This window comes from Equus quagga, chromosome 14, assembly GCF_021613505.1.
Source record: "Equus quagga isolate Etosha38 chromosome 14, UCLA_HA_Equagga_1.0, whole genome shotgun sequence".
Lineage (NCBI taxonomy): Eukaryota > Metazoa > Chordata > Mammalia > Perissodactyla > Equidae > Equus > Equus quagga.
This window is the reverse complement of record NC_060280.1, coordinates 54,567,675-54,581,934: the sequence shown is the minus strand read 5'-3', so window position 1 is coordinate 54,581,934 and position 14,260 is coordinate 54,567,675. Positions and strand designations below refer to the sequence as shown.

At 39.2% G+C, this 14,260-nt stretch overlaps 1 protein-coding gene across 1 annotated transcript; it reads left to right on the top strand.

Annotated features, from left to right (window-relative positions):
- Window positions 1–3,260: 3,260 nt before the first annotated feature.
- On the top strand, window positions 3,261–13,998 carry CASP1 (caspase 1). The gene is made up of 10 exons (XM_046638568.1): window positions 3,261–3,331; window positions 3,968–4,234; window positions 6,535–6,597; window positions 8,330–8,445; window positions 9,085–9,261; window positions 9,688–9,922; window positions 10,324–10,467; window positions 12,781–12,890; window positions 13,371–13,474; window positions 13,898–13,998. Exons 1-9 carry the CDS (start codon window positions 3,325–3,327, stop codon window positions 13,467–13,469), a joined length of 1,218 nt encoding a protein of 405 aa, XP_046494524.1. The 5' UTR covers window positions 3,261–3,324; the 3' UTR covers window positions 13,470–13,474; window positions 13,898–13,998.
- Window positions 13,999–14,260: the final 262 nt, after the last annotated feature.

The window sequence follows — 14,260 nt, the reverse complement described above, 5'->3', positions numbered from 1 at the left end:
CCAATCCAGTCTATCATTGCAACCATTGATTTTAGTTTTTTAATTAAAGATTATTGTGGTATAATTTATATAAAATAAAATGTAACCCTTTTAAGGATGCAATTTGATTATTACTGACACATATTTTAGTACATCAATATCCCGATCAAGACGGAGAACATTTACATCACGTCAGAAAGTCCCTTCATACCCTATGCACTCAATTTTCCTTTACCTCCTCCTCAGGCAATTAGTGATCTGATTTCTATCACAATACATTATTTTTTCCTATTCTAGGACTTCATATAATTGGAAGCATAAGGCATATATTCTGCTGTATATGGCTTCTTTCACTCATAATAAAAGCTTAATTTTTTCACCTATCTTTTTGCATATATCAATAATTTGCTCCTTTTTTTTTTTTGCTAAGTAGTATTCCAGTGCATGCATATAGCACAATTTGTTTACTCATGCAAGCACCTACAATGGATATTTGGGATGTTTCCAGTGTTTAGCACCATCCTTTTTGAGGAAACAGTGGGCCCTTGCTACATAGTGGCTCTCTGCTTAGCTTCCCAGGGTCAGTGAGATAATCAATTGATCATGAGCTTAGGGTTCTACAACCCCAGGTCCAATGCCTCGCCATCCTTCTCTGGCTTGGATGCCACCTCAGCCTGCTTCAACTCAGTGGTGTTTGGTCCTGGCTGGTGGAAAAACCTTCATGTGAAATCTTTTAGGCATTTGGGAAATAACTAAATAAATATACAGAAAAGTAGAAGGGAGACAATATATATGTAGTTTCTGCTTTTTTCCCTGCAATGTTTCCCTGTGGCAAGGAGCACAAGATTGTGCTGCCAACTGGACTGGGCAAGTAGAAAAGTAAAAATAAAAATATCCTGAGAAAAAGATTAAAATCTAGACAGTGAATTTTAGTTCAGTTAAAATAAAGGTAATACTTAGCCTAGAGACTAAGGGAGCAAAACTGGAGCCCACATGTCAAAAGACAAGTGTATTTTTAATTGTATAGAGTTTTAAAATGTAATAATAGAGCTATCAATATTTAATTTAGATATTTCAAGCGTGTGTGCACGTACACTCACGTGCACGCATTCATGCACACACACGCATGCATTGAACGTTTTAGTAACTCTGAATCCTTATTCTCTTAAGATAGTATGGTAATAAATCTAAGAGTATTTTCAGTAAATAAATTGAAAAGTGTAGGGCTAATATCTGCGTTTTGTTATTAGTTCATCTTTTATCAAACAGCTATAAAATAAATTGACCATGTGGAGTTTATTTCTGGGACGGTCAATTGAACATGTGCTCACTGAAAGCAATGGCCTCTTTGGGTGTTCCTGGGCTCCTCTGCCTTCAGTTTTAATGAGTTCTCCAATATTTCATTACCCATTTCCCTAATAAATTTCTTTTCTTTAGTGCTCACTACACTACAATATTCTGAATATCCAAGTTACATATTGGGTTTCATTTTTGTCTCTTGAATGTGAGGCCATGGGGGCAGGGGACCATTGTCTGTTTTTGTTTTTATTTCTTTTGAGGAAGATTAGTTCTGAGCTAACTGCTGCCAATCCTCCTCTTTTCACTGAGGAAGACTGGTCCTGAGCTAACATCTGTGCCCATCTTCCTCTACTTTATACGTGGGACACCTGCCACAGCATGGCTTGCCAAGTGGTGCCACATCTGCACCCACGATCTGAACCGGCGAATCCCGGGCCACCAAAGCAGAACGTGCAAACTTAACCAGTGTGCCACTGGGCCGGCCCCCATTGCCTGTTTTGACTGAATCCCTACCACCTAGAACAGTGTCTGGCATGGAATAGGTCATTCATATATACTTGCTAAATGGATGAATGGAAGAGATGCATGAGGATTCTCACAAAAGATAAACTCAATGGATAATCCACAAATAATTAACCTTGGTAATTTTTCTAGTGCGAAATATTGATATTAAAAGTAATAACACTGGGGCCAGCCCCATGGCTGAGTGGTTAAGTTTGTGCACTCCGCTTTGGCATCCCAGGGTTTCTCTGGTTCACATCCTGGGCATGGACCTAGCACCACTCATCAAGCCGGGCTGAGGTGGCCTCCCACATAGCAGAACTAGAAGGACCTACAACTAGAATATACAACTACTTTCTGGGGGACTTTGGGGAGAAAGAGAAGAAAAAAGATTGGCAACAGATGGTAGCTTAAGGCCAATCTTTAAAAAATAATAATAACAATTATAACATGACTTATTGTGTGCTTACTAAATGTCAGGCAATGTTCTATGCATTTTATACATTTTCTCTAATTTGATGATCAAAATTGTGTAGGTATGTGCTATTAATGAAAGTATTTTGCAGATAGAGGAATCAAAGCATGGGAAAGTTCAATACCTTGCTTGAGAACAGATAGTTAAAATGCTAAGTTTGACATTCTTAGTCCAGGACCTGAGCTTTTAATTTCTACAGTGTCCCTCAAAACAGAGCCACCTGAAAAAGAAAAGCATTATGTTAGAAAAGATTTGATCCTGGTGAAAAATATTTCCTTCCTAAAAGTGGATGGAACTGCTTCACAGGGGCACATAGCTTCTAGGACACAGTCTAGATTTGGGGCATGACGGTACAGGTCACAGTGCTCCAGCTTCTCCAAATGCTATACACTGAATGTCTGTGTCCTCTCCAAATTCATATGTCGAAAATCTAATGCCCAAGGTGATGGTATTCGGATATGTGGCCTCTGGGATTTGAACCAATCATGAAAGCAGAACCCTCATGAATGAGGTTGGGACCTTATAACAGAGACCCCAGAAAGGCCCTGCCATGTGAGGACATGGCGAGAAGTCGGCAGTCTGCAATCCAGGAAAAGGCCTTCACCAGGACCCAACCTGACCCTGATCTTGGACTCCCAGCATGCAGAACTGTGAGCAATGAATTTCTCTTGCCTGTAAGCCATCCAGTATGTGGTATTTTGTTGTAGCAGCCCACATTGACAAAGAGACCAAAAGATGAGTTACTTTTCTAGATCACATTCTAGTGAATGAGAGATTCACTATTGTGTGAGTTTAATTGTATACATACTTTTCATTCCTTTCTTGTTCTCCAAGCCCCACGCCTTTTCCTACCCTGACCCGATCCAGGTGTGGGTGAAGGAAGTTTCCCAAGGATACACTCCTTGATGCTAAGATTCAACAATGTGGTTAGTTCTTTGGGAAAAAAAAATAAAGTCAAGCATATACATGCACAGTGGGTATTTCGCAACATGTGTATACACCCTGCTGAAAAGGAAGGTGGAACAGGCTTTCAGTTTCACACCGCACTTCAAGGCTGACAGGGAGAAGCCATGGCGGGTGAGTTTCTTACTGTCTGAAAGGACACGTTTTGGGGAAGAAATAGCTTTGGAAGGAACAGCTTTTTGGAAGCCATAATTAGGTTCTGTGACTGCTTAAGTGAGCAGAACCGAGGGAGTGGGAAGAGAGGAAGGAAGGAGAGCAGAGGGAAGAAGGGAAGAGGCCCGAAGACTTTCACGGTCTTTACATAGGAAGGGCAAGGGCCAGAAAGGAACTGGGTTTTACTGGTCTCCTGCTGTCATTTTGCAATATTAACTGAATTCTTATATGTCGTAGTCTGATGGAAAGTGCAGAATTGGAACAAGATGGCTACCAGCAGCTGTGGTCCCCAAAGGAAATGGGCTTTCATGGTTTCATTATTTTATCATGCAGAGTTGAATAAACAGGGGGCATGTCAGGATGATCCCTGGTTTTCAGGTACTATGTAGAGATAGTGAATCTGAGTCTTTGAGCCACTCAGTGAGCACGTGTGGGTAAGACTGAGGGAAGAGTAGGAGATGTGGGTGTCCTCAGGACTACTGCACTGTGCAGAGGGACATTTTATTGATTAAATCTAAAGGAGGTTATTCCCTGTTGCTGACATGAGAGGAAAATGAGACTGTTTCGTGACGTGAGGAATCCTTGTTCTTCAAACAGGCAACGTCCTGAAGGAAAAGAGGAGGCTGTTTATCCGTTCAGTGGGCACGGGTACAGTAAATACCTTGCTGGATGAACTGTTAGAGAAAAGAGTGCTGAACCAGGAAGAGATGGAGAAAGTAAGAGATGAAAATGCTACAGTTATGGATAAGGCCCGAGCTTTGATTGATGCTGTCATTCGGAAAGGGCCCCAGGCATGCCAAATTTTTATCGGTCACATTTGTGAAGACGACCCCCACCTTGCAGAGACACTGGGCCTATCCTCAGGTAAGGATCAATGACTCAGACTAAAGTTCAGATAGTTCATCGGTCATGTTACTGTGCATACAACTTCCTTACCTCTGGTTTCAGGGTCCTATTTCTATAGCAATGGCCTTATTGCATGTCCCCTGGCTCTTTTACTCTTGATTCTTGTTTCTTTGGCCTCTGTGGCCTTCTTTAGATTAAGGCTCACTTCCCATCCTGGGTATGTGGTAACTCATTTGTTGAAGTTCATGAGAACGGTTTGAGAAGCTTCATACTGTATTCTCCAGTCCTCCTGGCAAGGCACCTTATTTATTTATTTAGTTAGTTAGTCAGTTATTTAGTTAAAGTCTAGGGGTCCCTAGGAACTTAAGTAATCATCTGACATGAAGGCTTAAGGTCTGTAATCAAAGACCTTTTATAAATTCTTTCCAAAATTTTGCTCTCCAGGAGGAATAAAGTATTTCAGTGATGGTGCAACACACAGAGAATAAATTGAGTGCCTCTATAAAAGTAAGATTTTAAGTGAGGCCCACCTACTCTACCTCCAGGCCTCCTGAGGGCCCAATACAGGTTCAAGCTTCTGAGCTGCCCCTCCTATGGTTCCTTAGTCCTTCCACGCAGCAAAGATGGGAGCTCTGGTGGAATCTCAGCTACTGGGTTCTTTTGCATTTCTGAAAGCCATTCAGAAGATGTTCTTTGAAAGCAGAAAGTCTTTTTTCCTAGGGATTAGGGGAAGCCTATGCCCGTCTGAGTGATGTAGCAAATGTTTTCTGTGTTCATCTATGGGTAATAAACCTCTTGTTTTTCTTTTGATACCACTTTTTCATTTAATCCCCCTCCCCCAAATCAAAGACAATCAATCAATAGCAATCAGGATCTAGAATAATTGTATAATAGCCAAAGTTTATTCTTTGGTGTCCCATTCCTTTCAACTCATAGTCCTTGAATTTTAGCAGCACTTGTACAACCCATTGTGGCAACTCTAACCCCTGGAGTCTGCCTCTCTAGCTGTCAGATGATACCTCCGCAGTCAGGGCTGTCATGGCTTTGTCTCCTCATCTATCTGTCAATTTTTTCAGAGCAATAGAATGTGATAATTAGATGTAATATTTGAATGTACTTTAATGGGAGAAGTCTAAAAGAAAGTTCTTGGCATGCATGCCACTGCTATAACAAGGCCTCCTCCAGAAAATGTTCTTGAATTTATTGATGGTTAATTTAGTCCAGCAGTCTAGAGTGGAAGATGGGACAAATTGCAGCCTATGCCTTGGGTCTGAAGTTTTGTGGGACATCCTATGGCTATCCTCCATTTAGGGCAAGGAAATGGACCATATTTTGCCTATAGACATCCTGTCTTCAATAGGTACCATAAAATGAAGACTTGGAGTATTTCTCATTTGTTAGCTCATGTCAAGTTTTAAAGTTTCTGGAATAAGTTTCTAAGGTGGATGTTGCTGTATTGAGATCTTTATAAAACCCTAAATAAATTAAACTTAATTCTTGTTTCTGAAATTGATAATCGTAATAAATAGCACCCCAGAGAATTTATTAATAAGTTTGAGTGAGTTTATGCAACCAAATAATGTAACTGAGGCTTTCCAGTGTTTTCCTCCTCAGAGTCTGGCTTATGCCACTGAGTAGGGCAAATGCAGATTACAGAGAGATTGTATTCAGGTCTCCTGTCACATGTAAAACTGTACAGTACCTTTTGTGGGCTGGCAGAGTATCTTAGTGATTAAGAGCTCAAGATTGATAGTCAAGACAGATTTGTGTTCATATCCTGGCTCCAGCAATTTCCCGTTCCATGGCACTTAGGAAATTTACTTAACATTGACAGGGGGTAAGCCAGTGGCACCCCTCATCATCATTTTCTGCTGTGATAAAACTTGGCAAGGCTAATTGTCCAAGTGCTTTTTCTTCTTAGTTTTCTCCAAAGTCCAGGTCAGCTCTGAGTTAGACAACTTCACTTTGCACACACCTGTTAGGTAGTAGTAGTCCTGTCAAGAGTCACCTTGAAACATACATATTAAGGTAATACTTGATCCTATAGCTGATGCTGTCTCAATTCCATTTTCATCTTAGAAAGTAGAAATCAAGAAACTCACTTCTCGGCACTTTGGTTCTGCCCCAAGTGTTAAAGTTCAGTCATTCATGTGCAGAGGCTTTTGTTTCCTTGTGATGAATGTGGCTCCAGGTAAGTCATATCTTGAATAGGATCAAGGCCTGTGGAAGGCATTTTTCATACAGAGTGTTCAACACATTGGGGTAAGATTCTTCAGAGATCACAAGTAATTATTTTAATCTCCTTCATCTTTCCTCAGGTCCACAATCTGGAAATTTTCTTAAAACACAAGACTCCCAAGCAGTGGTTCATTCCTTCCCAGGTAATACTGTTTTCAAAGCAATAAAATTCTTTGAACCCCATCTTCCATGATTTTAGCTTCAGATTCATAGGATGAACCTAAGATGAGGTGGCTATGGGTAACTCTCATGGATTGATCCTATGGTTTTTTCTTGTGCTCTATTCTGCTTTAGCAGAAGCCTTTCCTACAGCTTCACTACCATGTCCATACTAACAAATTCTGAATCTGTGTCTCAAATCCTGACTACCTGAGTGCCGCATTTCACTATTTAAGTGCCTACTGAACACATGCACCCACATCTCCCATAAACACCTTTATCTATACATGCCCAGAGCTGAACTTGCCACCCTTCATCACCTTGCTTCTCCTCCAGTTTCCCCTATCTTAGTTAATGGTGCCACCATTAGCCAGTTATTCAAACCAGAAGCCTGAAATTATCTTCAGCTCTTTCTTCTCTCCCACTTTCAATATTCAAGCAGTGGCCAAGTTTTATTGATTCCTCTCTCAAATCCAATCTGTCTTTCCATTTCTACTTCTACTACTGTGTTTCCGAACCCTTATTCTTACAGTGCCCTATGATTCTACAGCCACAACTCTCGCTCAATTTTTTTTTGTCATTTTTAAATAAACGCATCCTTTCCCCCACTGGACTTTACGCTTTATGAGGAAATTAAACATGTCTGACTTATGCATAGGTAGGATCACATGTAACAGAAGTTGGCTCAGAACGTACATGCAATAAGTATTTGTTAAAAGACTATTTCACTGAATAATTTCATCAGGATTACTATTTACTCACTAAGCCATTAGAAAAATATTCAGCATATGCCTACTCTGTTACAGACCCTGTTCTATGGACTGTTTGGAGAGTAATGAACAAGACAAATAAATTTCCTGCTTTTATTGAGCTTACATGAATATATGAGTTACGAAGGAATAGGTATTAAGAATCTCCACCATCAAATTAGAGATAGCCCAAAATTTAGGGATGGAAATGACACTACACACACTTGTATCAGTTAAGATGGTATGCAATGCTCTAACGGAGTCAAACATTTGTAATTGCTCAGAGAGGATAGAAATTTATTTCTCATTTATGAAAATTCTAAAATGGACATTCTTCATTAGCAGGCAGCCCTCCTCCAGGTGCTAACTCAGAGAAAATATTCCTCCTCCTCTTCCCCATATGTACCCACCGTAGAGAGATCTTAAAGGACAGGACAAAAGCCCGCCATTTCTTCCTTCCCTCCCTCCTTTTTTCCTTCTTTTCTTTCTTTAAATCTCTCTAATGCCTACTCTCATGCCTGTTAATAAAACAAATAAATAGATAGATAAACATATGCATTTAAAAATATGTTAAAATAGACCTACCTCCATTAAATTTTACCAAAAGCTTTAAATCATTGAAAATAAATTTATAATTAACTATTTTATCTGACATGTTGATTGTTTTCTGAGAGTTTTATCATGCATGGACTTGAAACACTCTCTATTTTTTAATCTAAAATATTTACAAAAATGCTGATCCTAAGAGATGAAGGTAGATTCTTGTGTCACACCACTGGAAATCTCCTCTGGCTTGGAATGTGTTCTATTAACAATGACTTACTCAATAGTGCTGATGACCAGCACAGGCTGTCCTCCTAAGGATTCATTTCCTCCTCTGTGACTTTATACACAGATGATGCTGTGAGGAACACTAAGTGGGACACACAGGGATGCCATTATTCATAAAGTTTCTTGTCTCTTGCAGCTCTTCAGGCAATGCCGGATGACCTGGCTAAGCTTGCATTGTCAGGGCCAAAAGGGAGCCTCAAGCTTTGTTCACCAGAAGTGGTCGAAAGGATATGGAAAGAAAAGTCAGCAGAGGTGCTGTTCTCAAAACACAAGGATGGGGATGAAAGACACACTGGAGGCAATCCTGAAGTGCAGTGGCTCTTTTTTAGAGCCAATTTCCTTGAGAGGTTCTGGAAAATCATCCTGCTGCTTCCCTTACATAAAAGATTCTTATCTCCTAGAATCCCACGCTTATGTAGAAAGTTCCAAGTTTCATCCAATTCCCTGAGTAAATAATTATAACAACAATGGCATCTATTGAATGCTTAATATAATCAGCCACTGTTCTAAGCAAGTTGCAAACAGTAACACCCTGAAACTTCATAAAAACTCATTTTAGAGACCAGGAGACTGAGGCACAGATAGTTAAATATTTTGGCCAAATCAGTAAGTTGAGGAGTCAGTTTTAAAAATTAATCATTCTGGCTTCAAAGCTTTTTCTCACAATCCTACCTCTCAAAAATAATTAAAGCAAGTGCTCAGCTGCTAATCAGACATTTGAAAACTCCATTTCCACTTCCATAGTAGGACTCATTCCCCCTCCATGTTTTTATCTATGGTTCATGAGATTTGATTTCTGGATAGGACGAAGGGAGGAGAAGTTGTCTTAAACAATCAAGATGAATATTTACTTAAGAACAAGTCTGTTCATCCAATCTGCATTTCCTACAGATGTACCCAATAATGGGAAAGTCGATGACCCGCACACGGCTTGCGCTCATTATCTGCAACACAGAGTTTGACGATCTTTCCAGGAGAGCTGGAGCTGAAGTTGATATTGCAAGTATGAAGGTGCTGCTAGAAGGTCTGGGCTACAGTGTGGAAGTGAAAGAAAATCTCACCGCTTTGGTAAGGTCCATCATAATGTAGAGAGAATGGTCATATCCTTCATATTCCTAAAGAATGTTAGAAAGCTTGATTGTAGCACCAGAAACTTAATCTCTTGACAGTCTAGAATCTAAATTTGCCATTGGAGGGTGCTGCATGCTACAGTGACCCCTTCTAATGTAGGGTCTTTTAGGGAGAGTTTGGTGAAACTTTTAATTGGGAAGTGTTCTATCAACTCAATAATGCTCCTTTCTCTCTGCTAGAAATCCCTGGATAGCATTCTATAACCCTTTGTTTACCTTTCTCTGAATTGAGACTTCAATTATCTTTTGCATTCCACTGATTTTTATATCACCCAGGAATTCCTTAAGTGTCTTTTTATTGGATTCCCACGGTGCCATGATAATGAATCACATTGTCTAAAATCAGGGGTATGGTCTTTTCCAGGACATGACTACAGAGCTGAAGGCATTTGCTGCCCGCCCAGAGCACCGGTCCTCTGACAGCACTTTCCTGGTGTTCATGTCTCATGGTATTCGAGAAGGCATTTGTGGGAAGAAATTCTCTGAGAAAGTCCCAGATGTATTAGAAGTCAACACCATCTTTCAAATTTTTAACACCAGGAACTGTCCAAATTTGAGGGACAAACCCAAGGTGATCATTATCCAGGCCTGCCGTGGTGGTGAGTGCTGATGTCTGTTAGAACATGAGACATTCAAGGATTGACCTCATCTTATGTATCCAGGATTTTTCAGTTTTTTTGTGTCTACTCCTTAATATCAAAGTATACCATTGTCACCAAACAAGATTGAAACTTCTGTGAGTTGTATAACTGGTTGGTAGACAATTTATTCCATTTTCAACTAAAAAGATAGGACTTTTGTCTTAAGATTTTGACTGGATGCCGTTAGAATTCATTTCAGGGTTAGGAGAGATGAGTTGTTGAAAAGATATGTGTGTATGTGCTCGTGAATGAAAGATAGTGATGAATAAATCAATAAATATGATTGAGCAGAGATTTATGGGGAGAAAGTAGTTCTCTTGACTGTTGGAATAATGAGAAACCAAATTTTGTTTTTCCAGAGAATCAAGGGGTGGTGTGGTTAAAAGACTCAACAGGAACTTCTGGAAGTAGCTCCTCACTGGCTCCAGACGATTTTGAGGATGATGCCATTAAGAAAGCCCATGTAGAGAAAGATTTTATTGCTTTCTGCTCTTCAACACCAGGTAATGAGTGCCTGTGTAGGAGGTCTTTGTGGGTGTTACTGGCGCAGCAAATCAGACCCACCCACTAGAGAATGGATATCTGTGTTCGCGAGACTTCTAAAGAAAAAATTAAATCTTCCCCTCATTACACCTTCAACGTCCCTTATCCACAGAGACCAAATGTGCATATATTTTTACTTAATCAGTAACTAGTAAACTCCCGTGGTGCAAAATATTTACCTGGAACTGTGATGGATAAATAGAAGAGCATCTACACTGAAGTAAATTAGAATCTGACTCCATATAGTAAAGGTTCACGATCTCGGGATGATTCAGCAGTCCAATGCCTAGACGTCATGTATTTACAGAAGGGTAGGATTTATAGAAGGAATAGGAATAGGCAGAAAAGCAGACAAGTCTGATTGAGTCCCTAAGTTAAAGTGGTTTCAACTAGAAGTATGGAGCGTATGAAACAAGAAATCTGAATGATTTTCAGTCCAGGCTTTGGATTAAAACTACGGCTGATTATATTCTGACCGTGCCATTTAGGATTTATAAACTAGCTCCAGTTATTTAGCCTCTCAGAGCTTTCTTTGAATTCCTCACTGATATATGTGAATACAAATACCATTGTTCTAAGAATTAAGTGAGACAATATATCCAACATATTGAGCATGGCACAAAGTAAAGAACACATTAAACGACTGCTATTATTCAAGATGTTTCCACTTTGTAACTTAACTCAACATTTTGCCTTGAGTAACTTTTCATCTCAGCGTTTAAATAAAAGTCATTTGAACTCTTTCATCCACTACATTTTGGAATTTCTTGAGCATTCTCATTCTCTTGATTGCCTCTGGTCTTAAGACTTTGTCTCAACTCAAACAGTTTAATTTACAGATTATTTTCTGTAATGAGATACTATCTCTCAGGAGACAACCTGGTTCTGCATTGTGTTGACCATGTCTTGATGTAGAAATCAACGATTTTTTCAGTGCTCAAAATCAATGACACTAGGCAAAAAACCTATGCATTTACAGCTTAAGTGTATTTAGGAAATGTTAGTATTAAACATAACTATTCTTTAAAATCCTTTAATGCCAGCCTTCCTCAAGAGATTTACTTCTGGCTGTATAGCCATTTGTAGGCTCCCAGCTTCTTTACATCCATCTTGTTGATTTCTGTCTCCTTTTCTTTTACTTTCAAGATGATTCTTAGATACTCTATTCAGTTATCTTCAGCTTCCCCTAGTAAACCTACCTCCGCATGCTCTAGCATTAAAGCCAACTGTGTTACAGAGCTCTCCTGAAGAAAAGTGACCATCCACTCCCTTAATTTCACAAAGAACTTTTAGAGATCCCTGCCTCCACGCTCTCTCCCATCCACTCCCTTTAACTGGAACCAGCCTCACAAGATAGCTGTGGTTTTAAATAGAATTTTAATCTATTATTATTATACAATTTATTACCATTTTTATTGGCTAAAAAGTTTGGTTCTATATACAGCTATTTATACCACTTCTTTCTTATATATTTCTTTGCATAATTTTAAAATGGCCTCGTGACTTTTATGCCACTACTTTTTTATATAACTAATACCATTCTTCAGTATTTCTCTTCCATAAGTCTGTTTTGTCCTTCAATAGAATATGATCTTTCTCTGTTAAGCCTCTTCTAGCCTTGTACTTCTTTTATGTCGGTACCATTTTCATATTCAATTAAAATTTTCTTTGTCTAAATACCTTATGGTCAGAATTAATTGATTTTTGATTAAATTATTTATAAAGTAGATAAGTTGAAATGTTATTAGTATAATTACACTGTATAGACTGAGTATTACATACCCTATATTCTCCCAGGCATTTGTAACATATAGTTAATCTTCAAATATCTCTTTGCACCAGAAATTATCATCTTACTCTTTGTAGCTGAGGCCACTGCATTTCAGAATGTATAATTAACTTAAATCAAGTCAGTTAGTAACAATCTTGAGATCCACATTCAGGTGTTTCTTCCCGAAGGCCCAATCATTCCCCTCTACCCCATTCTGCCTTTCCCTCCCTCTCTACTAGATTTGCGACTCCTTGAACTCGGAAGCTGTGCTACCCTAACATCTGCACAATGCACAGCATAATTCATATGATCTTAACAATTATTGAGTATCAGTAAAAAATACTCACCGAACATTGAATATATTCACTAAAAAATGGCATACAGTGTATAGGAAACAGCTTGAACTCAACAGGGATCCTCAGCTGGTATGGAACTCCTAGGACTCCACCTCTGTGGCCAGGCAAGAGCCTTGTGTGAGATTTGGAATGTGCTTTATTCACAGATACTGTTTCTTGGCGAAGTCCCACAACGGGCTCTGTTTTCATTGAGAAACTCATTGAAAATTTGCAAGAATATGCCTGGTCCTGTGATCTGGAGGAAATTTTCCGAAAGGTAAGACTCTAGATGCTTCTTGCACTCCACATCCGTGCATGTTTGACTACTCCCATTGGAAATGTAGGGAGCAGCACTGGGTGTGTTTATATTCCAAAAATGCCTTTCTCTCCAAACGAGCTTTGAGGTTCTTTGGTGAATCAGCAAACCTGGAAGCCAGATCCAACCTGTTATGATCTACAAAACAACCTTTAGAAAACAATTATTTATTTTAACTCTCCACTTGCTGTGAATAGATGAACAACTGGACTCCAATATGCCTGTGTCCAGAGTTATTAGATCCAGCAGCAGATTTAAAAAGTCTGGTCATTTCATACTTATGACCAGATATATACGTATGCATGTTGCTATGATTCTTACAGATATACGGCCTTTTTGTTTTTATGATTTATTTTGCTATACTCTTTGTAATTTTTCCAGCTTAAGTGAAGATTCTTCTGCTAATAAAAGAACAATCTATAGACTATCTTTTCCATTTAGGTCCGATTATCATTTGAGTTGCCAGATGCTAGGGCACAGATGCCCACCGCCGAAAGGGTGACTTTGACAAGACGCTTCTACCTCTTTCCAGGATATTAAAATAAGTACGTGGTATCAGTGTCTATGGATAGATGTGTGTGTGTGTGGTGGGAGGTGGGGCAAGGTCGGGAGAAGAATACTGAAACTTCATCCTGGTCAAGGTCTCAATGGCTAGTATAAGCAATAGGAAATATCTAAAGGATGCCTTTCTACTGTTCAGTGCAGAACGCAGTGCTCTTCTCTCAAAATTCTGCAGCGTTAGATGGCCCTTTCTCAGGGTCAGCTGATGTAGGTGGAGTGGTGGCCATAAGGTGAGGAAAGCTCGGTTAGATGTTTCTCCTCATTTCCTCAGCAGGGCGATATTTAGACATAACATGGGCTCTTCCCTTCTATGAGTGTGTGTGTCCCCATGGATGGAGTGATTTTATAACTTGCATTTCTTTTGGCAGAATTCTTTTTCATGTTTGTTTTATTTCCTTTTTCTGTAGGAAGCCAGGAATTCTGTCATTCCGTACCTGTTTTTGGAATTATGTCTGTAGTAAATAGATATTTCTTTAAATATTCCAATAAATCTGAAATAAAAATAAAAGATTGTCATTTTTTTTTTTTTTTACCACTTTGAAAAGATAAGGGTTGGAATTTGGAGCAGGCAATGGATTTAGAGTTTTTAGACTTGATCCAGAAGAGTTGAACTGGCTAACAGTACCATTCTTTCTTTCTAGAAGCCATTTGTTAGACTTTCTGCTTTAAGAATACAGATGCAAGTCACAGCAGGTAACTGATTTCAAAGAATTTGGAGCTCAGCAAGAGAGATGCAGAGAAGGCAGATAATGTGATAACAGACTTATCTA